General features: G+C 42.7%; 1 protein-coding gene across 1 annotated transcript in view; it reads right to left on the bottom strand.

Moving 5' to 3' along the window:
• LOC146861181 (dynein axonemal heavy chain 11-like) overlaps nt 1–26,860 on the bottom strand; it is a 2,741,463-nt gene that overhangs the window by 2,094,816 nt on the left and 619,787 nt on the right. The window contains exons 18-19 of the mRNA XM_085646213.1: nt 8,476–8,700; nt 6,219–6,310 (exon numbers count right to left, since the gene is read on the bottom strand). Coding sequence (XP_085502339.1) covers nt 6,219–6,310; nt 8,476–8,700 — 317 coding nt within the window. The remainder of the gene's footprint in view (nt 1–6,218; nt 6,311–8,475; nt 8,701–26,860) is intronic.

Below are 26,860 nucleotides of genomic sequence, written 5' to 3'. Positions count from 1 at the left end.
ACTGCACCATTGTTTCCTAAATGTTTTTTGGGGGAAAAGCCTCCCAAAGCCCCCTTTGTAGTGGTCAGGCTCACTCACTGCACTTGGTATGCACCGTATGGGGACTGGTCTGAAATCTTTACCAGGGCTACTTTGGATTTCCAGTCTGGCCCTGGCAGGAACAGGAGCCTCTTACTGCGAAATAAAACCACCCATTGAAAAGTTAGTCACGGAGATGCAGCACCAACCTTCCCATTAACTTTTTTGTTTTCTTGCAAATTCTTTAAATATAAAATACAACAGAAGTGGCGGCGAGTGTCGTTAGCCTCCTTGGCTTAACAACACACTCCGCCGCTTCAGAAACGCTGGGCTGCACCATATTTACAAGAATATGGTGCAGCCCTGCATTTCCCCTGCGCTGGCGCTACACTTAACAGGGGAAGATTGTTTATGTACTGGAAGGTCCCCCTTCCTGCACATAAAAAATCTTGAAATGTCATTTTGTCACTTCTATGTGTGCTGCTTAATGCAGCACACATGGAAGTTACAAAATGTTATTTTTTTTAAAAAAAGATTGTTGATGTGCAGGAAGGGTCACCTTGCTAAACATAAACAATCCAAGGCGTTTTGCAAAAATGAGGAGAAATGAAGCATTTCTCCTTGTTTCGCCAAGTTAAGACCAGGTTTTCCCTGGTCTTAATTTTGGCGCTGCCTCCCGTTTACGCTGCTCTTGTAAATAGGGGGCCACGTCAAAATCAATGGGTGTTGCAGGGGAAACGCCCACAGCAACTCCCACTGCCCACCCCTTTCACGCTAAGCATTGGGTGAAAGGGGGTCTTATTTACAAGGCAGCGTTAAGCCACGTTAAGTGGCTTAATGCTGCCTTGTAAATAAGGCGAAGCCCCTATCGCCACGGGAACGTCTCAAAAAGTGATGTTCCCATGGTGATAGGGGCTTGTAAATATGCACCTAAAATCCCTAGTAATTCGAGTATTTGTTTTGTGTGCACACATGTGTTAATTGTTTTTGAATTATTGTTTTAATGTTTGAAATTTAAATCCTACAAATTGCTTGGGGGTCCCCGGCTTCCAGTGGGGACTCAATGGGGGTCCTCAGGAGTCAAAAGTTTGGGAACCACTGTTATAGGGTATGGTCTTGGAGCAGTAAGATCATTGCAAGGTTGCGTGCTGTGTTTGTAAACTATGAGTAATAAAACGTGTGCCACTGTTCTACTGCCAATTCTGCTCTTTTTAATGGTAAAGTCAGATTTTAAGTCACAATTCTGAAAATGGCACTTTCAGAAAGTTAGGATTTTCTTGTCCTAACCATTTGGTGCCTGCTGCCTGCATCCTGAGTCACATGAATAGATGTAACTGGTAGTTGCTCTATGTGTAATGCTCCCAGATAGTGAGACAAAGCAGCGTAGGTGTTGGCAGGATGGGATATCTCTGACTTGATGAGGGGGAGAAGCTGTCGCCTACCACATTTGCACATCACAAAGGCCCTGCCTGCGCACACTCACAAAGGGTTTATTACTAGTCTATTTTGACCCCAGGCGAGCAGTAAATTCTAAGCACCTCTAGGGGGAAATTCTCCTACATCAAGGTGGACACCAGTATAAATAATGGACTCTCAGACCCAACTCTTCAAAACACATATGGTCTTGTGGAAGACTCAGAAGGACTGCTGTGTTGTTCTGCAAGAAGGACTGTTACTGTGCTGCCCTGATGCCTGACTAAAAAACTGGACTTGCATCTTGAACCCAGGACCACCAGAGTGACTCCAAGGGTTAGTTGGCTGACCTCCTGATCAGAGCCTCAGGGACAGAAAAGGCTCCAACCACCTTGAACCCAGCACCTGGGCTCTGTCTGTTGTGAGTTTTACCCCACAAGTGGTGGCATCTGAGTCCTGGACCCTTGGAAGTGGTCCTGTGAGCAAAACCGACAGCACAATGCATCTCGTCGCAGCCCCTTCAGAACCACCACAGCATGACACATCCCAACACCAAAGCTCCCATCTCAGCTCGCAGTCTCCACAGAATCACCACTGCGCAGCACATCCTCGATGCAGACCTTTGCATTGCAAACCCTTCATCGATGGCATCTTCGATGATGATGCAGGACTCCGCAACGCAGACCCACAGCTTCTTCGGAACCGCCTATTTGAGACGCACCTTTGACACTGGACTTTGCATTGCAAACCCCTCATCAACGGCATCCTCGATGATAATGCAGGACTCCGCATCGCAGACTCACAGCTCCCCAAAACCGATGATGCGTGACGCATCCTTGACATTGGATCTCGCAATGCTCTACAAACCAGGACTTTAGGTACTTTTGTTCAGCAGGCCTAACTTGGCCCCTGTAGGTGGCCCACACTCCATTGCAGTTGGCCGGAACTTGTGACTTTGTCCTGGTCTGGCGGGACCAGAAAACCACATTTGGTGCTTTATGCTGCTAGGCACTATGTGTGCCTAAAACTTCAAAATTGCATATCTCCGGTTCTACTAATTGGATTTATGTAATTTTGGTCTCAAATCATTGATTAAATTGTGCTCTATGTTTGTAAATATTTATGAGATTTTTCTCGAGTTGTGTTTTCACTTTATTACTGTTTGAAATGCCGCAAAAATACTTCTCACGTTGCTGCTAAATTTTCGGCCAAGCTACCAGAGGGTTAAGCACAGGCTCATTTGGGTTTTGCTTGTGACTTCACTCTGACAGGAATTGTGGTTGCTACTAAAGTAGGGTTCTTTTTTTGACAACCAATTTTATTGAGTTTTGTAGGTAAGAACAAACAGCACCATTCAGAGCCACATATGCATCATCAGAATAGGGAGAAAAACACATCTCAGTGACATCAAGATTACAGAAGGAAATCACTAAAAGCATATCCACGTGTGCCTGAAGAGAGGACCACACCATCTCAATCATCGAGTATCCCTACCCATTTGCCCCACATACGATGAAATTTCTCAGGACATCCTCTGGCCACGTATAGAGGCCGCTCCTGTGCAGCGCACCAATCCACCCCCAGCGCCAGCGCCCTAGAGTGGGAGGAGCAGTGTCCAACCAAGGCGCAGCAATGTCCCTCTTGGCGACCACCAGTGCTGTGTTAAGGAAACGTTTCTCTGCCCTAGAGCCGTCCAATCCGTCAGAGACTCCCAGCAGAACATGTATAGGAGAGAGAGGCACCTCCCACCCCAAGACACCCGTCAGGTCTTGGGTTAACAATTCCCAATATCTCTGGATCACAGAGCACGACCAAACCATATGGTAGAAATTGGCGCTAAAGTAGGGTTCTACCCCCACAACCAATAACTCAGTTCCTGCCGGTACGTCACTTTTAATATGGAGTAAAAAGTGACGTACTGGCGACACAATGAACTGGTAAATAAGCCCCACAATGCTCTCAAGATGTTACACGGCATCCTTGGCACATAGTCTAATTGTCTAAAGTTGTACAGATGTAATGGAATTCATTTAGCATTTCCTAAAAAGATAGTGAATTTGGTCACACCCTTCAGAGCTAAGGAAAAACACATTTCCAACAAGAAATGTATCAATTTATCTACGCTTAAAGATTTTCCCTTCTATGATAAACTTGCAGCGGCACATGTCAAGTTTAAATAAAAAGAAACAAACATAAAAACGGGAGAGCGATAAAAAAAACAGAAAACACAAGAGGGAAATCATGCTTTTCATGGATTCGGATTAGGGATTAGTAAAACAAAGAATGCAAATGTTCTTTTGATGACTCCAAATTACTTCAGAAGATAAATTATTCGTACTAGTCAGAATTCAGAAGAAGAGCATACATGGTTACGTTAATTGAGATGCTAAAGCAGGTTAAACACAGCTTAGATTTTTGATCATTTTTATGACACACTTATTTATGTGCACGTGTACAGGTAGTTGTCACCGTTTTATTGTAATGGGACGAAAACAAGAGACAGGTTTTAAAACGAATTAACAGTACTTTGTTTGTGAAATTTCTCCTAAATATGAAAATGTGCTGAAAGAATTTATGGAATTTTAAAACTATTTTCAAATAATGCTTGATCAGGCACATCAATTAAGTAGCACCCTTTTCCAGTAGAGGTCCGTGGAGGGAGTTCGGTGGGGCAGTGAGGCGGGGTGTGGGAGGGGCAGAGTGGGGAAATGTAAACACCGGAATATGGATGAACGGAGGTAAGTACACATTTAAATAAATAAAACGAATATCGTTGCGCGCGCTGCATCGCATTTTGCGAATCTCAATTCCTTCTGAGCAACTATTGCCCTATCAGCCTATTAGATAACTTGCAGAAAAGTTTCTGAAACAAGTTCTGGGACAACTTACATTGTGGATAGAGGACAAGAATGTGATCTCCCATCTCCACGCAGGATTGCTGCCACATTCAGGGACCATCTATCAGGTCTTCAGGCTGCTTATAGCTAAATGGAAGATTGTAGCTGTAAGAGGTGGTACTCCATGTTGCCTCGATTGATTTGCATGTGGCATTTGACCTTGGCCCATGAGCTTAACTGTGTTTTTTTTTAGCAGACATGAACCTCCCGGGAAATCTTTTGAACATTGCGTTTGCATGTGTTTTCATGAGGGGAATTGTGCTAGGATCCAGTAGGGCCCGAAAGGGGTACTAAAAGATAAGATCGATGTAGCCAAATAAGTTCGTCAAGGCTGTGTGTTGGCCCCATCCTTTTTCTTTTGTTTGTAAACAAATGTATTGAGTACCTGTTAAATTGTGTTAATGACTCACCATTTCTGGTAAGCAAAAAGGTCCCGGCTCTAATTGTTGCTACTCTGTAAAACATGTTCAACGCTCTAGAGACTTAAGGATACGTTTTTGCTCTTTTGTGATACTTATGGGCTTGAGATAAATGCTAAAAAAGATCAGGTTCATGGTTTCTTCTAAAAAGAAGAGACTGGGAGGTACCATTAGCCTAAGCATCATCACAATAGAGAGAGTAATGAAATTCGACTACCTGGGAATTATATTGGCAAATAACGAGTCCTGGGAACCCCAAATCCAAAAGAGTCATTCTATAATCATCCATAGAGCATCCGCCCTTGTGAGGTTGGCCTAAAGAGATTAATTTCACCCACTCTCCCATGTCATTCAGATCTACAATGCCCAGATTAAGAGTGTCGTATTGTAAGGTGGTATTTTGTGGGGCCACTGCAATTCTTTTCCACTTGGCGTGGGCTAAAATAAATTTATAAGGGCTGTTGCTAGTTTGGGGAGTCGGACCCCTCTCCTGCACTCAGACTGGACCTTGCACTCAAGCCTATCACAGAAGTGGCATGATTGCTACCATTAATCTTTTGTTTTCTGGTTTGGTGAATAGAGGCGCTACAGCCGTATAGAGAAGCCCTAAGTGAGATTATAGCGATGAATGACTCGCTCAAAATCCCCTGATTGGCGTATATTAAACTCATTATCAACAGCTTGGGGTTGGGAAAGTTTCTGGAGCAACCCCCTGGCCATGAACAGCAACATCAAGGGTATTGTCAAATGAGCACACTGAGCAAACTATATTACATCCAATGAATCGGCAGAGTCTCTAGGAAGCAGGACTAAAATGCCTTTTCAATGCATACAAATATATTTAAACTAGAAGATGCCCTGAATTTTATTCATCTGATTCAGAATTGCTCTCTTTTCATGCAGCTTCACTATGGAGTCCTTACATTGGCTGTCAATGTTTTGTCTTTGACTTTGTCGACTAATAAATCGAAACTCAGCCTGGCCGGTCATTCTACAAATAAATCGGAGGAGCATTTCTTATTTTTCTGTAGGTTTTACTTCAGATCAAGATCAAGGTGAGTTGCAGCAATGTGTCGGGCTCTGGTGCAGTGTGACCATGTTAACTCCCTAAGAATAAGTAAAAGTGATACTAGGGCCATTGTGGTGTTCGCTATGGCTAAATTTATTATATCCACATGATCAATGCGGCAGAAGATCAGCGTCTCTGTATATATCTCAGCACTGTTGCATTGTAGGCAGTATCCACTAAATCAATATTTCTGTTGATGGATTGGACTTTCTAAAAGGCCATCGAGGCTCAATTATTTTAACATTTTATGAATATAGTTTTTTACAAAAATATATCGGTGAATGTTATTAGTTTACCCGTTCAACAATTTGAATAGTACATTATGTCATTTGTTTTTAATCTTTGTACTTGTCAATAAATTGCTGGATTCGAACTGACAATAAATTCAGAATTTGGATTTACCTGTTTTGAAGAAATTCTAAATTTTCAAGTAGTCCCAATTGGTTTGTAACTTCTATTACTTTTCTTGCCTGGACTACTACGACCACAAGTTCCTGCAGAATTAGAGAATAAAAGACAGCCGCTTGAAAGGTTCATGTGTAACTGCACATAAAAACAAAGGTAATTTGGGAAGTTAAAAGGCAGGGATCTAACAAAAGCAGGAGTAGCAGAAGTAGTTAACAAAAAAGGGTGAGGGATGGTGACCAGGATGAAGTGATGAGGATCCAGTGGAAGAGAACACTGAAAGTAAGGAACAGATCTCATTATGTTAAAAACCCAATAACAACAAAGAGTCAATGAGTGAAGATACAAAATGAAGGTGAAAAAATACATGTTACTGAATAAAGCAAAAACTAGTCACAAGTTGATATAAGGAAAACTCAGTGAATTGCAATATTTTCAGCCCACTTGTATTTGAAGGCAACATTGAGGGAGTGGCACACAATGTTTTCCTTCATGCATACAGGATTTGTCACTGCTGAGTAGCAATACTCTGGAGAGCCTGCCAGGCCTCAGAGGACTGTCGGTAGAACTTCTTGCTTGTCAGCGACTATGTTTGAAAGTATGTGAAAAAAACAGTTGTTTGTAAGTTCCCTACACTCCCCTCCCCCCCACACACACAAAAAGGTTAAACTGATATCCCAAAATAAAATCAACAAAAATGCTAAACTTAAGTGAGGCTTAATGTTTATTATAAGTCATGCTCCTTGATAAGCAGGCATTCGCATGCAGTTAATTCCACTGTTAGTGTATGAAGTAAGCTAAAACCGATACTGTGTCACGTTGCCCCTTAGTCCCACAAGACATTTGTTTTGAAGCAATGTGAAAGAAGAATAAGAACATAGTGGCCCTCCACCAAACGCTTACATACTGCATTTTTCTCCAAGGCCAACTGAACCATTTTGCATCTACTGGTATGTGCTAGACCTACGTTTTAAAATCCTTCCACATGGATGGAAGACAGATGGCGCTGACAGTGGACAGGTGGGTTGTTACAGCAATACAGAACGCAATGCAGATAACCGACAGAAAGGAACAGCCTATTGATACTTCAAAACCATCACCGAAACACCTGAATGCTACAGACACGTCTCTAGTGTAGGATGTAGCTATCACAGTCTTCTAACATAGCATTTATAACAGTAGAGCAAGTATTATCATGAAATAATTTCCACCAGTTAGCTGAAGGAGATGGCCTTTAAGGATTGTGAAGGGCTATTCCACATGCGATAATACTCCTTCCATATTTACTAATGCCACTAGAACATGTAGTCTCGGTGACCACCCTTAGATCCTAAGAGCATTTTCCATTTTCCTTTGGTCTCACAGAATAATAGTTGTATCAGGAGCCAAGCTGCAGTGCAGTCTAGTGCTGCAGATGTCATTCACTGACAACAACAGCCTTCACAAGGAAGGGAGCGCTTGAGAATGCGCTCCCACCAGCAGCTGTTGTGTTTTGTAAGTGATTGGCTGCTGCAGCACACGCTGCAATTGTTAACGTGCATGACTCCTGCTACAACTGACATTTTTGAGAAAGCATGTACAAGAGGAAAATGGGGGGAGTCTTCAGAGAATGATTGATTCTCCCAAGCCCACTTCTCATTGCCTACTAGTTAATGCCAACAATGTAACCTTTCTGGTTGGCTAGGGAGACCAAGCCACCCCATATCTTCTAAAAAAAACCATTATATCACACACCTGCAGGCAATCCCGGCTGTTAACTACGATGCCCACTTACAATTTTTATCCTGAGTATAGTTGAGGTCCCAGAATGGGCAAAGTATAATTAACAGCTGATATTGACATACAGGTAAGGACAATAAGGCTATTAGCACCCCACCCACCTGCCCCCATGCAGTGAATTCAGCTGTCTGTGGGCGGAGGGATAAACGGCTCATGCATACTCTGGAATTTCGATCACAAGATGCTTTCTATGACATGCATGCCAGCCCCTCCAGTTCCCTCCATTTAAGGGTAATGAAGCAGAGCACCTCAAAGGGACATTGAGCTGTCACCCTCAGAATGCTATGTTTGCGGGTCTATAAGTGGGGTTATGGTCCACAAAGGGGCTGGTCAGCTCCCAACATTATATAAAGAGTGCTAATTACAATTGTAAATAAAAATGAGTGCTCAATATCATTAAGAATGCAACATGAATTAAAATGAAGAAAATAATTACAAGATGCATTAGTTAATTTATCTGCGTATTGGTATGTACCTTAAAGTCCAGATCAATGATTTCAAATCTTTTGGCATCCTCTGGGAGCTGCTTTCGGATGTCTTCAGAATTGGTAAAGATACTCTGCAAATGAGCCCATGTCTGTTGTACTTCAAGCCAAATAGAAATGACCATGTCAGCAATCATCAACTTTTTCTGCCAGCTTCTGACTTCCACCAAGAAGTACTCAACATATTTACTCATCAAGATATTTTGCAGCTGGACCTGAATAAAGGTTAAAAAAATGTAGTCTTTGAATTGATTCTCCAAGTCTAGGGCACAATAAAGCAAAACAAGTTTATAAGTCAAAACTTTTATTTGTATAAAATATCTGATTTTGTTTTTAATAAATAACTGAGAGCCCAATGTGCAAAGACCCATTTGCAAAGTTGGATGCACACTGCACACTGACTGGTTTATGAGGGGTATACAATCTGCAATGTGAGATTTGTACTAATAGGTCGCATTGCAAACTGAACATTTGCAGAAGTGACAAACTGAATCACCCTCCAATGAATGTTCATTAGGCAGGCTCACAATTTTCTAACCCCTGTGAATGGCTGAGAACGCGGTCATGATGACCCTGCAAGGGTCAGCAGACCACCATCCTTGCATTTTGCTTTCCCGAACAGGAAATCCTTTATTTTTAACGCAGCTCATGTCCATCAAAGGTCCGGGTCCTGCTTTAAAAAAAGATTCCCATTTGGCAACACATCAGAGGGAGCGTGGGTGATCCCCACACTTCTGTCATCTCTCCTCAAGGATGCCGGACATGATTCCCAAAGATTAAGCTATCCCACAACTATACAGATTCCTTATCAATGCTTAGCAAATGCAGTTGATCGCAAAGAGTTTGATACATGAGGCCTAAAGTTCTTTCTTGTGATAATCTTGGAGCGATTCAGTAAAGCAAGATGAAGCTACCTTTATTTTGAATCCTGCACTCCAAGTTCTGCTCCCATTTCCTACTTCTAAAATTGCTTGTGGAATTCGAAGTTAACAACGTTGTGCACAGCCAGCAGGATACCAGTATAATCCTCATTGAAGCATGCAAACATGCAGATCCTATGCTCTTGGAGGCACCCAATTTCTTTCAAGAACCAGCCACATGGATGGCCTTGGTTAATGATGAATGGAGCCTGAAAGAGGGTGTTGGAAGCGGCTGGAAACTTGGGCTTAAGAGTGGAGATTGCTCTATGTTACCTGTCTCTTATATAAATCATATAATAAAATGGACTTCCTAGGCAAGTTTCACCAAAAGTGTTCAAAGGAACATAAAAAAGGTCAGGTCAAAATGAGTATCACAAATGATGACGATATGCATACACATTTATTATACAGTGGACACTAATTTCAACTGGCAATGACATCTGCAGATGACATCAAGGCATGTAATCTCAATGAGGGTGTTGCTTATAAATGTGTTCAAGTTGTTGTCAGTCATAAGATCTAGGCCCATATAAATAAGGATGCCTAGATATTAGTGGCTGTAATATTTTCATTGGATATTACAGCCTTCATTAGCCTCACTGGTGGTGTGTTTGGAAATGGGGAGAGCCTCACTTTTTGGCAGACGTGGAAGTGATCATCTGGTGGTCTTTCACAGATACCTCCAGGAACGCATGTTCTAAGGGAGCTTTCATTTTTCATATAGTGGTGTCTCTCGTCACCACACCTACAAAAGTGGCCCTTTCTGCCACCCACCATTCCTGGGCCAATGCCACAGAGTACTTATTGATCATTAAAAAGTAATTGACATGTTCCCTGAGCTTTTTCCTTTACTCTGGCAAGGTCTTCATCCTCTGGTGCCCTTTTGGACACAATAGAGTGAGTTCTTTCCAGAGAAAAGAGCACCAGGGGTTATCATTTAGAGCCCCCGTCCAAGATCATGCGCACATAAGTTCCTCTTAAGAGGGTCCGTCCAAAAAGAAAATAGCCAGTTCTTCATTGGGACCAATGGGCACAGGAGAGAAAAGTGTATTCTCTGGTATGAAGCAGCCTCCAAACATCTTTTGTAGACCAACACAGCTATCTGGCATACACCAACATAGGAACATTGTTACAAAACATTAAAACTAATTCAAGAAGAAACAAAATGTTTCAGATAATCAGATACTTAAAGACTGAAAATCATTGCTTTTAATTCCTTCCTGAAAGAAGTGACCAATAATTTGAATTGCAATCGATGCTGATGATTCGCAATTTCACATAAGGTGACTTTATATCTATTTGGGACACATTGATCCAGTCCTATATTTTCTTTATTTTATAATTTGTTTATTTTGGTTACAAAATGAAACAAAATATGCTTAAAACTCAGTCATAAAAAAAATATTTTTTTGTTTAATTACATCATGAATTCTCTCAATAAAAGATACAAAAAAGTAGAGGGCCCATCTTAATCTTCCATGAAGGCAGCAGGGTACGTTTTGCAATGTGATGATGTCATTTGTGCCGGAAATGGTATAGTCCAAAGGAAGTCGAAAGCTTTGAGTCGTAGGTTGAGAAATTTGGATTGAGGATGTGTGCTGTGACAGAGAAACATGAAAAAGAATACAGCAGCAGACCAAGGTCAAGCTCATTAAATCCCAACGAGTGCAACTACTCCCGGCATCCACTGCTGAGGGATGTCAGTTACATAGAAAGTCCACAAGAAAGGGAGGTGCACTCTGAATGGAGTCAGTCCGGAAACATGCGTTATTCCAAAAATCTTCTCTTTATTAGCGTAGTTTGGTTAAAACCGGCACAGCCAACGCGTTTCGTTCCCTAGTGCCATGGGAACTTCATTAGGGCTTATTCGTAGTACAACAGGACATTTACGACCTAAGAGCAGAACAGAAGGTCATCAGTGTGCGATGACACCGATTCAGAACGTCTCGTGTATATAAATATGCTGAATGCAGAAACGTAAGAGAGAACAGCAGGTGCATAAAAGGTTGACACCATTCGAGAAAGCTCTCCAGAAACTTACGAGATACAAATTATTTGCATTATATACTGCTTTCTTATACAGGATGGATGAAGTTTTCAATGTTTTTGAAGGTGGGGGGATAACAAGAGACCTGCCAGAGATTCACCTTTTTTTTTTTTATAAAACAGAATTAGCCAGAGAATAAAGTAATAACACTGATCCCCTGCACTGAAGATTTGCGATGGAGATGTCCCCCCCAGACCACACACTTTGGGGCATATGTATGAGAAAATGTCAGAGCAGGGAGCTGCACCAAATTTGGCAGTGCCGCGATCCGACATTTTCAAAACACAGGGATGCACTGTATTCACAAGAACATGGTACACCCCTGTGTTTTCCCTCAGACTGGCACTAAATTTAGCTGCCTAGCGCCAACGCAGGCAACCTTGCACCATAGTACAAGGGTGCCTGAGTTGCCAGAAATGATGTTTTATGTGCAGGTGGGTGTCCCTTCCTGCAAATAAACAAATATTAATGGCAAGTTGTTACTTCTATGTGTGATGCTAAATGCAGGTTACATAGAAGTAGAAAGTCGTCATTATTTAAATATTGCTTGTGTGCAGAAAAAGCAAAATCGAGGAGAAATAAAAGTATTTCTCCTCATATCGTCATTTTCATGCCTGCTCCTGCATGGCATTAGTTTTTGGCATAACCTCAGATTTACACCTCTATATAAATCTGGGGCAGCGTCAAAGGCACTGGGTGCTGCGGTGGAATGCCCACACCAACACCCATTGCATGCCTCTTTCACGCTAAGTGATGTGTGTAAATAGGCATGATTTACAAGGCAGTGTTAGGCAACAAAAAATGGCTTAATGCTGCTTTGTAGAAATAGGGAGAAGGGCATTTCGCCACCAGAATGTCACTAAAAGTGACGTTCTGGTGGCGATATCCCCTTGTAAAAATGCCCCTTCTTGTCTTTAAGAATGCCTGTTGAAGTTTGTGAAGTTTGTCATATTTGGAGACCTGCTGCTCTCCACACATGTATTGAGAAATGAAAATTTAGCTTTAGACTAAAACCCAAAAACCACAAAGAGTAGGAACTGAACGAAACTAGGAGTAAGGGGGTTATTTAGAGTTTGGCAGACAGAGTCCTTAGCCGGTGGTCCACCCAATCTATTTAGAGTTGGGTGTGCCACATGTTTCCTCCAGTAGTGCCCCCGCTATCTCTGCCGGTGGAAACCATACACCAATGGTCTTATGGACTTTGGGCCCTCGGGCTAAGTACATCAGACTGCCTGCCTTGTTAAAGTGGACAGTCTAATCTACATTTTTTGCTATTCAGGGAAACATTGGCGATCCCAGACAAGGAAACAAAACATGATATACACACTATGCGGTAAAACTTCCAGAATGTCAGTGTCACTAGTATTTTGTTTTTCAAAAACAAACTCCAACTTTGGGTTTGAAAGATGTTGGCTGCTCAGCAAACGTTTAGTGCCTTCAGAGGAGCAGTACTGGTGACAGCCGCTTTGAGGTCACAAAGATCTGAGTCAGGTCAGAGGCCATTTTGCTTTGCCGAGCTGCATCATTTTAAAAGCACAGGGATGCATCATATTATCAACAATATGATGCATCCATGTGCTTTCCCCTGCGCTGGTGCACACTTGGTTGTCATGCACAAGGCAGGCACCCTGGTGCCATGTTGCAAGGGTGCCTGCGTCGCTGGGATTATTGTTTTGTGCAGTAAGGCACACCTTCCTGTACGAAAACAATAATTGATAGCATTTTCCTCTTTCTATGCATGCTGCAATAAGAGGAAACAACGAGGAGAAATCAAACTAATTCTCCTCATCACGCCACTTCTACGCCTCTCCTGTGGAGGCATAGGATTCTGACGCATTCCCAGCTTTAAAATACTTTACAAATCTGGGAATGTGTCAGGTTCCATAGGTGTTGCCAAGGATGTTGCGTGGGAATACGCACAGCAACAACCGTAGAATGCCCCTTTCACGCAGATTAATGTGTAAAAGGGGCACATATTTAGAAGGCCATGAAAGGTCACATATGGGTGACTTTACGTGGCTTTGTAAATATGGGCAGGCACACTGCGCCGCCTGTGAGTCAAACAAAGTGACGCACTGGCGGCACAATGGCTTTGTAAATGAGGCACACAATATTTATAAGTTTTTTGTAAACCCATCAGAATGAACAGTAAGAAACTGTCAACAGATCAGTGACAAATGTGAAATGTTTGCAAAGATCGTTTGTACATAATGGGACAACAGGTACTTGTAACTACAATTTCCAAAACAAAATAAATCTTTAAGGTCATCGCAGTTGCATATTTCAATTGCAAATATTTTTATTTTATTACAATTAAAGACAGCCAACCTTATCGATCAGTGTTTCTGGTGCTAGTTTATTACATATCCTGTTTGATCCCATGTTGAGAAGCAATTTGGACAATAAGGACATTCTTAACACAGTTCAATAAATTATTCTCTCCACTGTTTTACTAAATTGCTGCAACCAATTATGGTTCCAAAGCAGTTTTTCTTTCAAATGTTTAAATGATGTATGCTTGCCTTGTTACTTGGTCATTTTAAGAATCCAATTAAATTGTTAGTATTTATAATTTACCCAAAACTAATCAGAACCCACCCAGGTTCCACGTCGTTAATAGGAGTTGGGCAAGTCTCCCACCTCTTAGCGGTAGTACAAAACCACGCTCTAGGTTGCATGTTAAACTAAAACTCCTTGCTTTCGGCGTTTTCCAGCCAACACACATAGGGCATGCCACGCGGTGAGCTGACTTAATGTATACCCAGCTGAGCTTAACTGCTTATTTAATTGACTTTCCAGTTGGCACAGTAATGCCTCACACTGTTTAGGTAGGCCTTTAGCTGATGAATAATCACACACCGACATGCTCATAATTGCTGTTTTTAAAAGTATTTATGTTTTAGCTCTCGAAGTGTCTATATTAAATTAATGAAACCTTAAATCATGACGTTGCATTAAAAAAAATCATAATTCGTGAATGCAGGCTAAATATCTACCAATCACTAAATCATTCCGTGATTTCATGATTTAAAGTGCAAATCTTCAAGCATATAAATCTTCTCCTTAAAATGTTGTACCGTATAAAAAAAGAAGTCTATAAAAAACAAAGTAACATTTTTATTTTCCCGTGTGTTTTTTTCTTACATTTTTCAGAATATTTTAGGTGCAATACGCCAAGAAAAATACTGTAAGTACTCAACATAAAGTATAAGTTGTGCTACCGGGAAGGTGTTCTACTGTTTTATAATTTTTTTATGTACTCATTTGCAAGCTGCGTTTTTGTGTGACTAGCAGCGATTTTACATGCCAGTGTTATTAAAATGTGCTTTAGGTCTCTGCCTCTGGGACACATGTCCATTGCAAGAGTGTAAATTAAGCGAGCTTAGAGTCTGAGATATCTACTGCTGTATCCTAGCTCAAGTTATTTTTTTCTCATGAGAAACCCAAGCACCGTTGGTGCAGTAATCTAATGTTTCAGTTTCTGTCAAGTGCTATATTTTTGTTTATTTTTGTTGGATGAACATGCTTTAGTCTTCAATTAGGCTACGATAGATATTTTTTTCAAATTAGCAACGACAGAACACCGATTAGTCTTTGCCTAAAAGGCATTTGTTTATTTAACATTCCTTGGGCCAGAGGTTTATGCTCAAAGTGCATTTACTTTCATAGTTTCCGTCCATGGGCTTTCTCCTTGTGCATAGACGAAATTATCACTGCTTCTGCTCAGATGACGTCAGGTCGAGCATTCATGCTAAATCACTTTTTTGATCTGTACATGCCCTCTTTGCAATCGACATACGAAGCTACACAAAACTAGCCAAGCTTAAAACATACATGGCAATAAATCTGCTACCCTTGGACCTATCACTAATAGCAAAGGGGAGTTTCTTTGAAAAGTAAGGTGTGTCAAGGCATGCATCCTTCTAAATAATGCAGCAAAGTGTAAATTTAAATTGGGTTGCTGGGGGTAGAGTTTATGACAAATGTAAAAGAGGAGAGATAAACTTAGACAAAATTGCCTTGCAAATCAAGTGTGATATTGGATGCTGAATGACTTTTGGTGGAGTAAACAAGGAACTGGGGAACCTGTGAAAATGACATGTTTGCAGTCAAAATGCAAGAGTAGGAGGGTTGTTTAGAGTTTAGCAGAGTGGGTGAATCATCATATTTTGTCAATTCTACCACCCCCTTTAGAGGTGCGGAAACAACAGGGTTTCCTCTGGGGGAGCTTCAGCTAACTCCACTGGTGATGACCTTTGTCCTGGCTTCCCATCTGCTAAAAGATCATGGTGATGTGGCACCACCCCATTTAGGGCAGGTGACCAGCATCACTAGTTACAGAGAACAAAGGCTGGAGCCTTCACTAACCAGGCAGGCTATTAGGCCATGTAGGAAATACAATCTGCTGTCAGATGAAGGGAGAGATGCATGAGCTTTATTTGATACGTGTTGTGGATTTTGTGCTGTTGTATAAATCATAAGGATTTGGCATGCAGGTGCGAGCGGTGGGAGAGAGCCACTGTGATCGTTTGAGCAGGCCACCTTTCAGTCAGTAACAAGGACTCCCTTGGGTGAAGTAGTCTTAGAGACAAAGATACTGAAATATGGCTTCATAGGATTACATTTGAGAAAAGCCAATACATACAAATCGTAATTTTCAAGTGTAGTATTCAAAGCACTGATGTCAATGCTAAAAATCGTCAGCATGAACTGCGGAGTTCCGCAGGGCTCCTCTCTGTCTCTGCACCTCTTTAATGTATATATTCGCCCCCTCATAGAACTATGAAGATCTAGAACTATGCTGACGATATGTAGGTGATCTTCTCCATCGATGATTCTACAATCTCCAAGGAATTTCTGAGGAACACCATGTTGTTCATCACAAATTTGATGAACAAAAACCAATTAAAACTAAACTTAGAAACAAAAGAAATCGTCATCCCTAACAATAAGTTATCGCAGTGGACTCCTGCCTACAAGCCCTTGAAACTAGGGCCTGCACCAACTCCTAAGAACTCAATTAAGAGTCTAGGCATTCAAATTGACTCGAACCTCTCCATGAACTTGCAGATTGGTTCAGTTTCCTCGACCTGTTTTTTCCAACTTCGGAAACTGCGGAAAATCAGAAGGCACTTCAGCAGAGAGGCCTGCATCCTAATCATCATTGCCCTGATTTTATCCAAAATTGATTATGCAAACGCAATCTATCTTGGCCTCCCATGCAACCAGGAACACCATCTGCAGCTGATACACAATCAAGCAGTCAGAATCATCTATCAACAAGGCAGATGATGTCACGTCAAGCCGCTACTGAAGGAACTCCACTGTCTTCCAGTGGAGCATCGTTCCATGTTTAAAACAGAATGTATACTGTTTAAAGCTATACATGGTACTGGCCCTAAGTATATATCTTCAAGAAGTCATAGATACTCTCCACAGCGCACTCTAAGATCTATGCATATGAATCTACTGTTGGTGCCAAGTTTCAGACGCAAACGGATAGGAGGGTCGCGTTTCTCAACACAGGGACCCCAATTTTGGAACTCTCTGCCCTCATCGATGAGACTAGAAACAGACCTTATGCGCTTCAGGAAAAAGCTGAAAACCTGGCTTTTTACCCAAGCTTACAGCTAGACATGGACTTATCTAAATTGGTGCCTCCAAAGAAAAATAACCCAGCACCGTGCGACCTGCTGGTGAACGTGCGCTCTAAAAATACTCAATAACATAACATAACATAACAAAAGCCAGCTCTTCACATTCAAATGAATTTCATCCACATATCGATGGCCCACTATTTATATCTCTGACATTAAGGGGTATATGTACAAGCTCCTATCGCCACGGGAACGTCACTTTTTAGGACGTTCCTGTGACGATAGGGGTTTTGCCTTATTTACAAGGCAGCGCTAAGCAAACTTAACGTGGCTTAACACTGCCTTGTAAATAAGGCCCTCTTTCACACTATGCTTAGTGTGAATGGGGAGGGCAATGGGTGTTTCTGTGGGCATTCCACCACAGCACCCATTGATTCTGATGCTGCCTCCTATTTACAAGGGAGGCGTAAATAGGAGGCAGCACCAGAATTAAGACCAGTGAAAATCTGGTCTTACCCTGGCGCAACGAGGAGTAATGTTTAGTTTCTCATCGTTTTTGCTTTTTTCATGTGTGTGCATTGTGCAGCACACATGAAAACAGCAAATGGCCAATGATTGTTCATGTACAGGAAGGTGACCCTTCCTGCACATGAAAAATCATTTTAAAAAAATGCAGTTTTGCAACTTCTGTGTGGGCTGCATTAAGCAGCACACATAGAAGTTACATGCGGCATTTAGAGATTGTTTATGTGCAGGAAGGGGGACCTTCCTGTACATAAACAATCTCCCCCTGAATGCGGACACCCTTGCACGATAGTGCATGGGTGCCTGCGTTGGGGCTAGGCTGCTAAACTTAGGGCCAGTGCAGGGGGAAACGCGGGGCTGCACCATATTCTTGTAAATATGGTGCAGCCCTGCTTTTCAGTAGTGGGGGAGAGTGTTGTAAAGTCAAGGAGGCTAACGACACGCTCCGCCACCTCTTTGAACATATGCCCCAAGGTATCTCTGCAGCTTCATATAAAACAAGAATAGCATTGGGTGTTATTATAAATGTGTAATGTATGTGGATTGAGAGGAAAATACAAACCAATGGCTAACTGTATAGAAGGATTTAAAGAAATGGGGATGCACCGGAGGACTTCTGAGGGGTTATAGAGCCTTTTGAGAAGTGATTACTGCAGGGAGACTCCAACTACCAGGTTCCCAAGCTCCTGGAGGCACGAACTCTGAGTTTCTCCCAAGGGGTGGAGCTGCCCCACAATGAGCGCTCATAGCATGGCCAACCTCGTTGCTTTGAGGGAGGTGCCCGGGAAAAGCCCAGGCTAAGGGCGGGCCCATCCCGCATTGACCGGAAGAGGCTGGGCTGGGCCACCCTTATTGGACTTGCTTTAAACCGTCGGATTGCGGTGAGTGCCCCTTATTCTTTAGCCATGGCCTTGTTTTCACTGTCGCCCCATGTCCTTCAGCCAGTGGAAATGATCAAACGAAAGCTACTCGGGGACAAAACAGCCATTCCAAATCCCCAAGGGAGCACAACACTCGAACCTTAGCTGAGCGACGTCTGTTCTTGGAGATGGGTGAGGGCATACCTGGTTTCTGGGGCCCCTCAAAAGCTCTGGGGAGGATGCTTTCTCAATTCCGCCCATCCACTAGTCCATGATGCCCATCCAGCAACTTCAACCCCCAAAATCACCTCCCTGTCTAGCTACAGCATTATCTAACATTGATTCTTTCGATATCAGCGAGAGGGGGCCTCTTGCCAAACTATACAAGAAATCTAAACATTCTGGTCCTTCTAGGCCCACTAGGTCTGTCAGGGTCCCGTGTACAACGACCTTCTTGTCCTCCCCAGTATCTTTGGACAATGTAGCCATCTCTTGTGATACCGGGGACACGGAAGCCCCCTACAACCCAGACTGGGATCTTCTATTTAGAACATTTCAGACTATGATAACTGCAAGTTTGTCCCCACTGATTGAAAGACTTTGTAAATTGGAAACTGCAGTGTCCCTATTAACCCAATCCCATGCTAACTTGCTAATGCCAATTAATCCCATTCCTCAGTGTCCCACATCTAATTTTACCACGAACCGGGGCTCGACATTGGCTGCTCAGGCCACCCAGGGACCAGGCTCCACTTCTCTTCAGACTAATATCACAGGAGGCATTACCTCAATGGCAGGGACTACCCAGGCTGCTGGTGGACAGGGTAATTCAGGAGGCATTGGAGGAAGTAGAGTTCCAGCAGGAAGTACACCGTGGGCCATAGGCCGAACCTCCAACAATATCCTAACCAGTCTCGACTAAACCTTCCTCAGGAACTTCCTCCCTGTGTTCCCATACTAGCAGATCTGCCTCCCCTAAACTCACCCAAAGAAGAACCAACATCCAAACTGAAAACTAAAGTCTACCACTGGTTGTCACGCAACATTGATTTTGATATCAATGAATCTAAGGACATTTTGTTTGTATGCAGGGTCGGTGGATTGGTCCTTCAGCCAAATACATAAAGGGGTATTGCATTGTGGTGGATTGTAAAAATGCTCATCTTGCTTAGCGCTTGATCTATCACGCGGTACGGAGCCAGGGTGTGAGGGCTGGCTCACGTATCAACATTGTCCCACTTGTCTTTTTTTACAAACTCCTCAAACCCATCCATTCTAGTAATGAGGTGGGGAATCGCCTGCCCAGCGAGTGGCAAGACAAGTCAGTGCGGCTCTCTGTCCCTGTTTCCAATAAGTTTCATCCACTTTCAGGTCTGGCAGATGTAGACTGATGCAAAATGGGGAAGGGCACTTATGCAGACTTAGACCAACTCCCTGCAACTTATGAGCATGAGCCCAGAGAGGAGGATACCCACCTTAAAGTAACCTTACAGGAGGCAACCCTTGAGAGTCCCTTAGTTAGTGGAGACACCACCTGTAATCCCACAACACAGATTTGTATTTCTCACTCTCCCCTAATCTTGTCCACTAGCTCTGAAGTGCAGTCAGCCCCCAGCAAAATCACCCTGAGCCATCCCTTTAGTGAATCACTAATTGTTCCTCAGAAATTCAGGCTTCTCCACGTCTAACTCCTCCAATAGTTTTACTGTGGTTTCATTGAACATATCCAGACTTGGGAGTAAGCTTACACAGGAAGACTGGGGGCATTTGTTGACCGGAGTGATATTATTATGTTCCAGGAAACATGGGAAATTATCCCTTCACATAGGCAAGATTGTAAGACCTTTCATGACCCAGCTTGCAAATCCTGTGCTGGTAGACCCTCGGGACTTGCTGTTTGGTTAAAGATTGCTTTGGGTTGTAACGTAAGGCAGCTGCTCCTTGATTCTCCTGATTTAATGGGTCTTAAAGTTCTAATAGGGAATATGGCCCACTTATTGCCCCTTATTGTTTGCAGTACGAGTTTGCCAAAGTGCGTTGAATCTCCGGTTTTGCATCTCTTAAGAGACACCATACTCAAGATCAGAGAGGAGGCCACTGTATTAGTGGGTGGGGATTTTAATGCCTCTTTTAAACCCTCAACTCTATTAAATGAAGTTGTTAGCAAGGAGGACTCGTTTTGGGGTGTACCCTAACCACAAGGCCCCTACCAGAAACCCTCTCAAAGGTAGCCCTGCTGATGCTGGACCTCTGTGTGTGTGCAGTCACCTATAAGCCAGTAATGGCAGAACAAAGTTGGATCTAGAAAAGTGCCCAGCATTCAGAAGGAGTACTTATCAAAGCTTCATTGATTATATTTTTATAGATATTAATTCTTGGGAAACCATACTTGATATGGAAGTTTTGCCTAGTTTTGAAAGTGATCATTACCCACTGGCCCTCTCGCTTCAGGGTAGCTCTGATAGCACGTCCCAAAACCAAAAATAGCCTAGTGGCAACCCAGTGATTAGTAATAATCAGAGGAAGGTTAGGAGGGAGCAAGTGGCAAAAAATGAGAGTGCTCACGTTCAATTGTATCAGGCTTTTATCTCAATTTTGCTTTCTCTTCATGAGTTGGTTCTTAATAAAATTATGAAAACCCACAATAAGTGGTTTGAGGGACTAAAAGCGTGCTTCTTCACTAAACCGCCCTCCGGCAAGGGTAAGTCCACTTCTGTAGATCCTACCTGGTTCAATAAAGAATATAGCTAGGCAAAGAGGCTTTTAGTTAATATTCTCAAAGTGGGCTCTTCTGTAGAAATCCAGTATGCAAGACCTTCCTACAAACTTACTGTAAGATGTCCAGATCAAGGCCCAAAGTCAACATCCTCCCACAAGATTGGGCTAACCACTTCCATTCCCATTCAAGTGACCCTGGGGCTTCCTCCCCTTTTCTTCTTACAACTAGGACCAACCCAACAACTGTTTTATTCATAGTGTCTGATTCGACCTCCTCAGGCCAAGCTTCAGGAGATGCTTTGGGCGTCTTCACTTTAGAAGAAACCTATTATACTATTTGCTCCAAGACGTCGGACAAGGCCCCAAGGATTGGATAGAATACTGTCTGACTTATTTACTTTTGTACTAGCTGGCTGAGCACCCTATCTTAATTGTGTAGCTAACGCTATAATGGTGTATGCTGCAATCCCTGCTGACTGGAAAGGTGTAGAGATTATTCCTATTATTAAGAAGGGTCTTAAGTCTGATCCAGCAAACTATCGCCCTATTAGCCTTATTGACTTCAGTCAGAAAATATTCTGTAAGCAGGTACTGAATTGTTGATAATAAGATTCTTTCTCAGTAACAGGCTGGGTTTTGCACAGTCAATAAGGTTTTTAGGATCCAGCTCATAAGATGGAAGGAGGTTGACATAAACAGGGGTGGTCTATATATATTGCCTTTGTCTACCTGAAGGCAGCATTTGACATGGTCCCTAGGTCTAAACTTTGGTTCACTCTCAAGGGTTCAGGGTTACCCGGTCATCTGTACGACATTATAACTGGGCTTCACTGCGACAATTTTGCAGAAATCCGCTCAGGAGTAAACGGGGAAACTACTGGCTGTCGAAGTAAGAAGGGGAGTTAGGCAGGACCTTCACCTTATTTCTTCTTTTCATCAACAGCTGTGTTAACTTCCTCATGGGCTGCGACAATGACTCCCCAGTGCTTTGGGGTACCCAAATTCCAGCGTTATTGTTCGCAGACAACACGCTGATTTTGAAAACCCCAATGGGTATCAAGACTCTCCTTTTAAGGTTTCATCCATTCTGTAATTTCTCTGGCCTGACAATTAACACATCCAAAACCAAGTTCATGGTAATAAATCCACACAGGAGTCACAGAGGGGCATTAACTCTAGAGATGCTTTAATTGGAACAAGTGCTCGATTTGGATTATGTCGGAATCCAGCCACTTCCAACTCTTGGGACAGTCAAGTCTTTATGAGTTCACTCACGTTAAATCATGGGGCTGCTGCTATTCTGAAATGTTAAGACTTGCCGGTAAGAGCTCTTTCTAGCGTATTTCTCCACTTCTAGAAGTTTGGAGAGCCCTGGCAGTAGTAGCCGCTGCCTATGGGACAGAACTCTGGGGGCACAGTAAAATTGGCGCATGGGCACAGCTGAAAACACATATTTGAGGATGGCTCTTAAACTACCACAGAGCACTCCCTTGATCTTCAAGCAAGATGTTGGTGTCCGCCCTATCTCCTCCCTGATGTTGCAAAAACCCCTACGTTATTGGTTATGACTTTGGTCCGTTCCTGAGCTGTCACACTCCAGGGAGGGTTTGAGCGTTATACCGGTAAGGCAAAAAAGTGGGGCTTTATTACCATGGTTGTGTTACATTAAACAGACCCTCTACACACTTGGGATGCAAGAGACCAGAGTAGATACTTCTGCCATCACATCCTCTTCCATTAAAATGTTGAAGTCTCTCTATTGAGAACATGAGAAGATGAAGGTGATTAACCAGCCAAAGCTGGGTACTATAGTGAATGTTTCATAGGGTTTAAGTCATTTCCGTCATTTGGGGCCTTTGTTGGCCAGATTGACTGACTCCACTAAAGCCCTTTATATAAGGTTTAGATTGGGCACTCTTCCCCTAGCCTCATTCACTTCCAAATGGAAATGTGGCCCGGGGGTAAGTAATCTTGGTCTGTGAAAGATCTGCAGTTTTTTTGCCCTTTCTACTTGAAGCAGCATAAGTGCTGGATCGTCCCCCTTCTACGCTTGCTAGGAGTGCACCAGTAAAGGATTGTTCTGTGAATTTGCAGGGTCGACACCTCGCCTACCATTGTGTTCTCGTTTCTAGAGAGTGTTTGGCTGATTCAGCGCACTGACCCTTAATTGGCTAAAATCAACTTCCTGTCGCACAACCCTGTTGATTGGAGTAATACTCCTTGCATGTAGAGTGCTTTAATTTTAGCATACATGTAAATCTTAAATAAGATTTTAATGTTGGGAATATTTTTTATTTGATATATATGTTTTTTTTAATCAATATTTTTACTTACGGCTTTATGATTTTATGGCATTTGTCTAGTTGTCACACAAGTGAGCCCACATTGTATTCTAATCGTCAAAGCTGCGTTAGTAGCTGTGTTCATAACTGGGCTTATGCACTGTATTTTTTTTTATTTGGGGCTTTTATGGTCTACGACCAAAATAAAGTTCAACTGACTGACCAAGAGGAAAATACAAACTAATGGCTAACTGTATCGGACGCCTCAAAGAAATGCAGAAGTTTCAAAATACAGGAGACATCTGCATTTATTGAGAGGGCACTGCCAGGAGATAAGCCCTTTAAATGCTGCAGTATTGTCAAAAACTAATTGACGGGGATGGAGGAGGTTGCGATCATTCACAATGGATGAGTTGGGAAGTTGACATCTTAATCTCAATATTTTTTTTGTTATTGAATTATAACACATGAAAACGGTAAACGGCGTTTACTTAGCATGCGTTACTTCGCATGCCATTACTACGCGGACGTTAGTACGCACACGTTGTTACTTAGAAAACCTTTACTACGCAAGTCGGAACAGCGACTTGCCTTAGGGGGGGGAAGGTGTTGGATTTAAAATCCAACACCTTCCCTAGTGTCCGCATAGACTGGAGTTGGAATAGTAAATTAGACTATTCCAACATCCAGCACCCCCTACTGCAATTCGTTGTTCCGAATTGCATAGGAAAGGAATACGAACTAAAAACGCGGTCGTACTAACGACCGCGTAGTAATGGCATGCGTACTAAACGCATGCGAAGTAACGTCGTATATTCCATGAAAACAGATCAGATTGAAAAGCAGCTATTTGGTAGGGTGCAGTACAAGTTTTTAATCAGTGTATATTGTGTTTTATCATGTTGTACAGTCATGGTATATTTTAGTGAATCAGTCAACATTTGATCTCATTGCTCAAGGGGTAAATCTTCTGCCATATTGTGTTCCCAGTGCACCCGATGGAGTCTTCAGTTTTGGCCTTTCTCTGCAGTATTCAGTATTTCATATAGTTTAGAAGCTTAGGGACATGTTTACAAGGAAGCGGGGGAGCGTGGCATTAGCCTCCTTGTCTTACACTACTCTCTGACACTTCTGGAATGCAGGGCTGCACCATATTTACAACAATATGGTGCAGCCCTGCTTTTTCCCCTGCCCATCCTTTCACACTCAGTACAGCGAGAAAGGGTGCCTTATATACAAAGCAGCGTTAAGCCACTTTAAGTGGCTTAACGCTGCGTTGTAAATTAGGTGAAGCACAAATCGCCACAGGAGCATCACTAAAAGTGATAGTCCTGTGGTGATAGGGGCTTGCAAATATACCCGTAAGTCCCTCATCCTCAGAGGTGTGCTGATTACTTTCTCCTATTTGCTTAGATATCGAGGAGCAGCAATTCTGAAAATCTTAAACTTTCGTTTTCATTGTTTATTACAGCTCTCAATATCAATTGATTACCCCATTATGAAAAAGAGGTCCTAGTATCTGATACCCCCTTCTTTTCAAACCCAAATGCCCCCGCATCCATGCAAGGTGAAAAGTCTCAGTAAGGAAAATGCCTACCGAATCAATGTATGTGTTAATTCTGTGGCTATAATGATTTTCCCTCAATCATCTAATCAATATGCATCCATTTCTTCTATATTGATAGAGTGTTCATTCAAATATCAAATGAATTTGGTCTAGTTTTTAGTAATTTGGTGAGATCAGTAGTAGGAGACTCCACAACTGGCATAATTCTCTCTCGGGTAATTATTTGCAATTACAGCAAAATTACTCACACTTCTGCATAATTGTGTGAGAAACATAATCAAGCATTTAGCGCCATTTTCTTAGTGCAAAATATACCCTTGTGTCCAAAATGGGACTGATAAGGCATTTTGCAGTAAGAAAATAGCATTAAATGCTACAGGACACGAACAGCAATAGCCAGCAGTTGCTCTCTCTCTTAGTTCATTCTTCCTGTGCTCCTGTGGTAGGATGTTTGCCTCAAATTACTCTTAATTTCTCAAGCTGGCGTAAGGGCGTAATTTCCCATTACAAGAATAGTGCGAAATTAATGAAATGACTCGCCGGCATAATTAAACTTCTGCACAGGTCTAACCAGTAGTCCTTTTACACCCTTATCCTTTAACAACAGTTGGAATCCCCTGGACTATTGTCACACTAGACCTCTTGGAGGCAGGGAAGGAAAGGAAGGACATTTCAGAAGCAGATGTGGGGAGTGGAGAGTCTAGAAGTTTCTCTCACATCAAAGTTGCTGCCAGGTATAAATAGTTGACCCTCACATCAACTCTTCAATACACTCCTGGACCTGTGGATACTTTAGAAGAAGGACCTCCCTGCTGCCAAAGGACTGCCTTGCTGCTTGAGACCTGCCCTGAACTCTGATAAGGAAGACTGGACCTACTCACTTCATCCCAGATAGAGTGACTCCAAGGTTCAGCTGTCCGACTTCCTGTTCTGGGCTGAAGGGACACAACCAGCACCAGAGGCCTCCCAGCAACTGCCCAGCTGACCTGTTGCAATTGACCTGCAACTGGACATGCCTGAACCCTGCTGGCCTTTGCTGGAGAAGTCCCTGATCCCAACAAGGTGCCATCCAAAGATCTGGGCCCTTGGTTGGCATCAGAATGCCCTCCTTCTCCTCTGAAGAGGAAATCCTGATGTTTTGGGCTGTTTGTGACCACGAACGTGCCATTTTATGCTGAAATGTCACTGCCCGCGAAAGCAAAGCTCCAATGAACCCGTCTCGACTGCCAGCGACAACCAGTGACACAATATCTGCACTTCGAACTACAGCATCAACAGCCTGCAGCAACCATCAACGCAAAACTCCAGCAATGACCGTCCGCGATGCCCAGCAGGATCTTCATGCTACAGCGACGACCATCCGCAATGCTCTCCCTGCTCCTCTTGGCCTCCTCCACTGCAAACTGGACACTTTGCGCCAGACTTTGAGATGGTAACTTTTTTCACAAGACTACCCGGCTGTATCTGACCCGCACTCCATTGCAGTCAGCCTGAACTTCTGATTTCCCCCCGGTCTAGCTCGACCAGATAACAGAAAGTGGCACTTTGTGCTTTTAGGTGTGTACTTACCTCAAACTTTACAATTGCATATCTCCGGTTCTTCTGATTGATTTTTTCTCCTTTTGGTCTCATTTTTATTTGTTAAATATTGCTCTATTTTTCTAAACTGGTTTGGGATCTTTCTTGTGTTATGTTTTCACTTTGTTACTGTTTGTGTGCTGCAAAAATACTTTACACATTGCCTCTAAGATAAGCCTGAATGCTTTTATGCTAAGCTGCCAGAGGGATAAGCACACGTTAATTTAGTGTCTGTTGCGGTTCACCCTGACAAGAATTGTTGTTGTTGCTTGAGAATGGTT

This window comes from Triturus cristatus, chromosome 3_1 (assembly GCF_964204655.1).
Source record: "Triturus cristatus chromosome 3_1, aTriCri1.1, whole genome shotgun sequence".
NCBI classification, from domain to species: Eukaryota; Metazoa; Chordata; class Amphibia; order Caudata; family Salamandridae; genus Triturus; species Triturus cristatus.
Note: the sequence above shows the minus strand (reverse complement) of the source record. Positions and strands in the feature narration are given on the sequence as shown.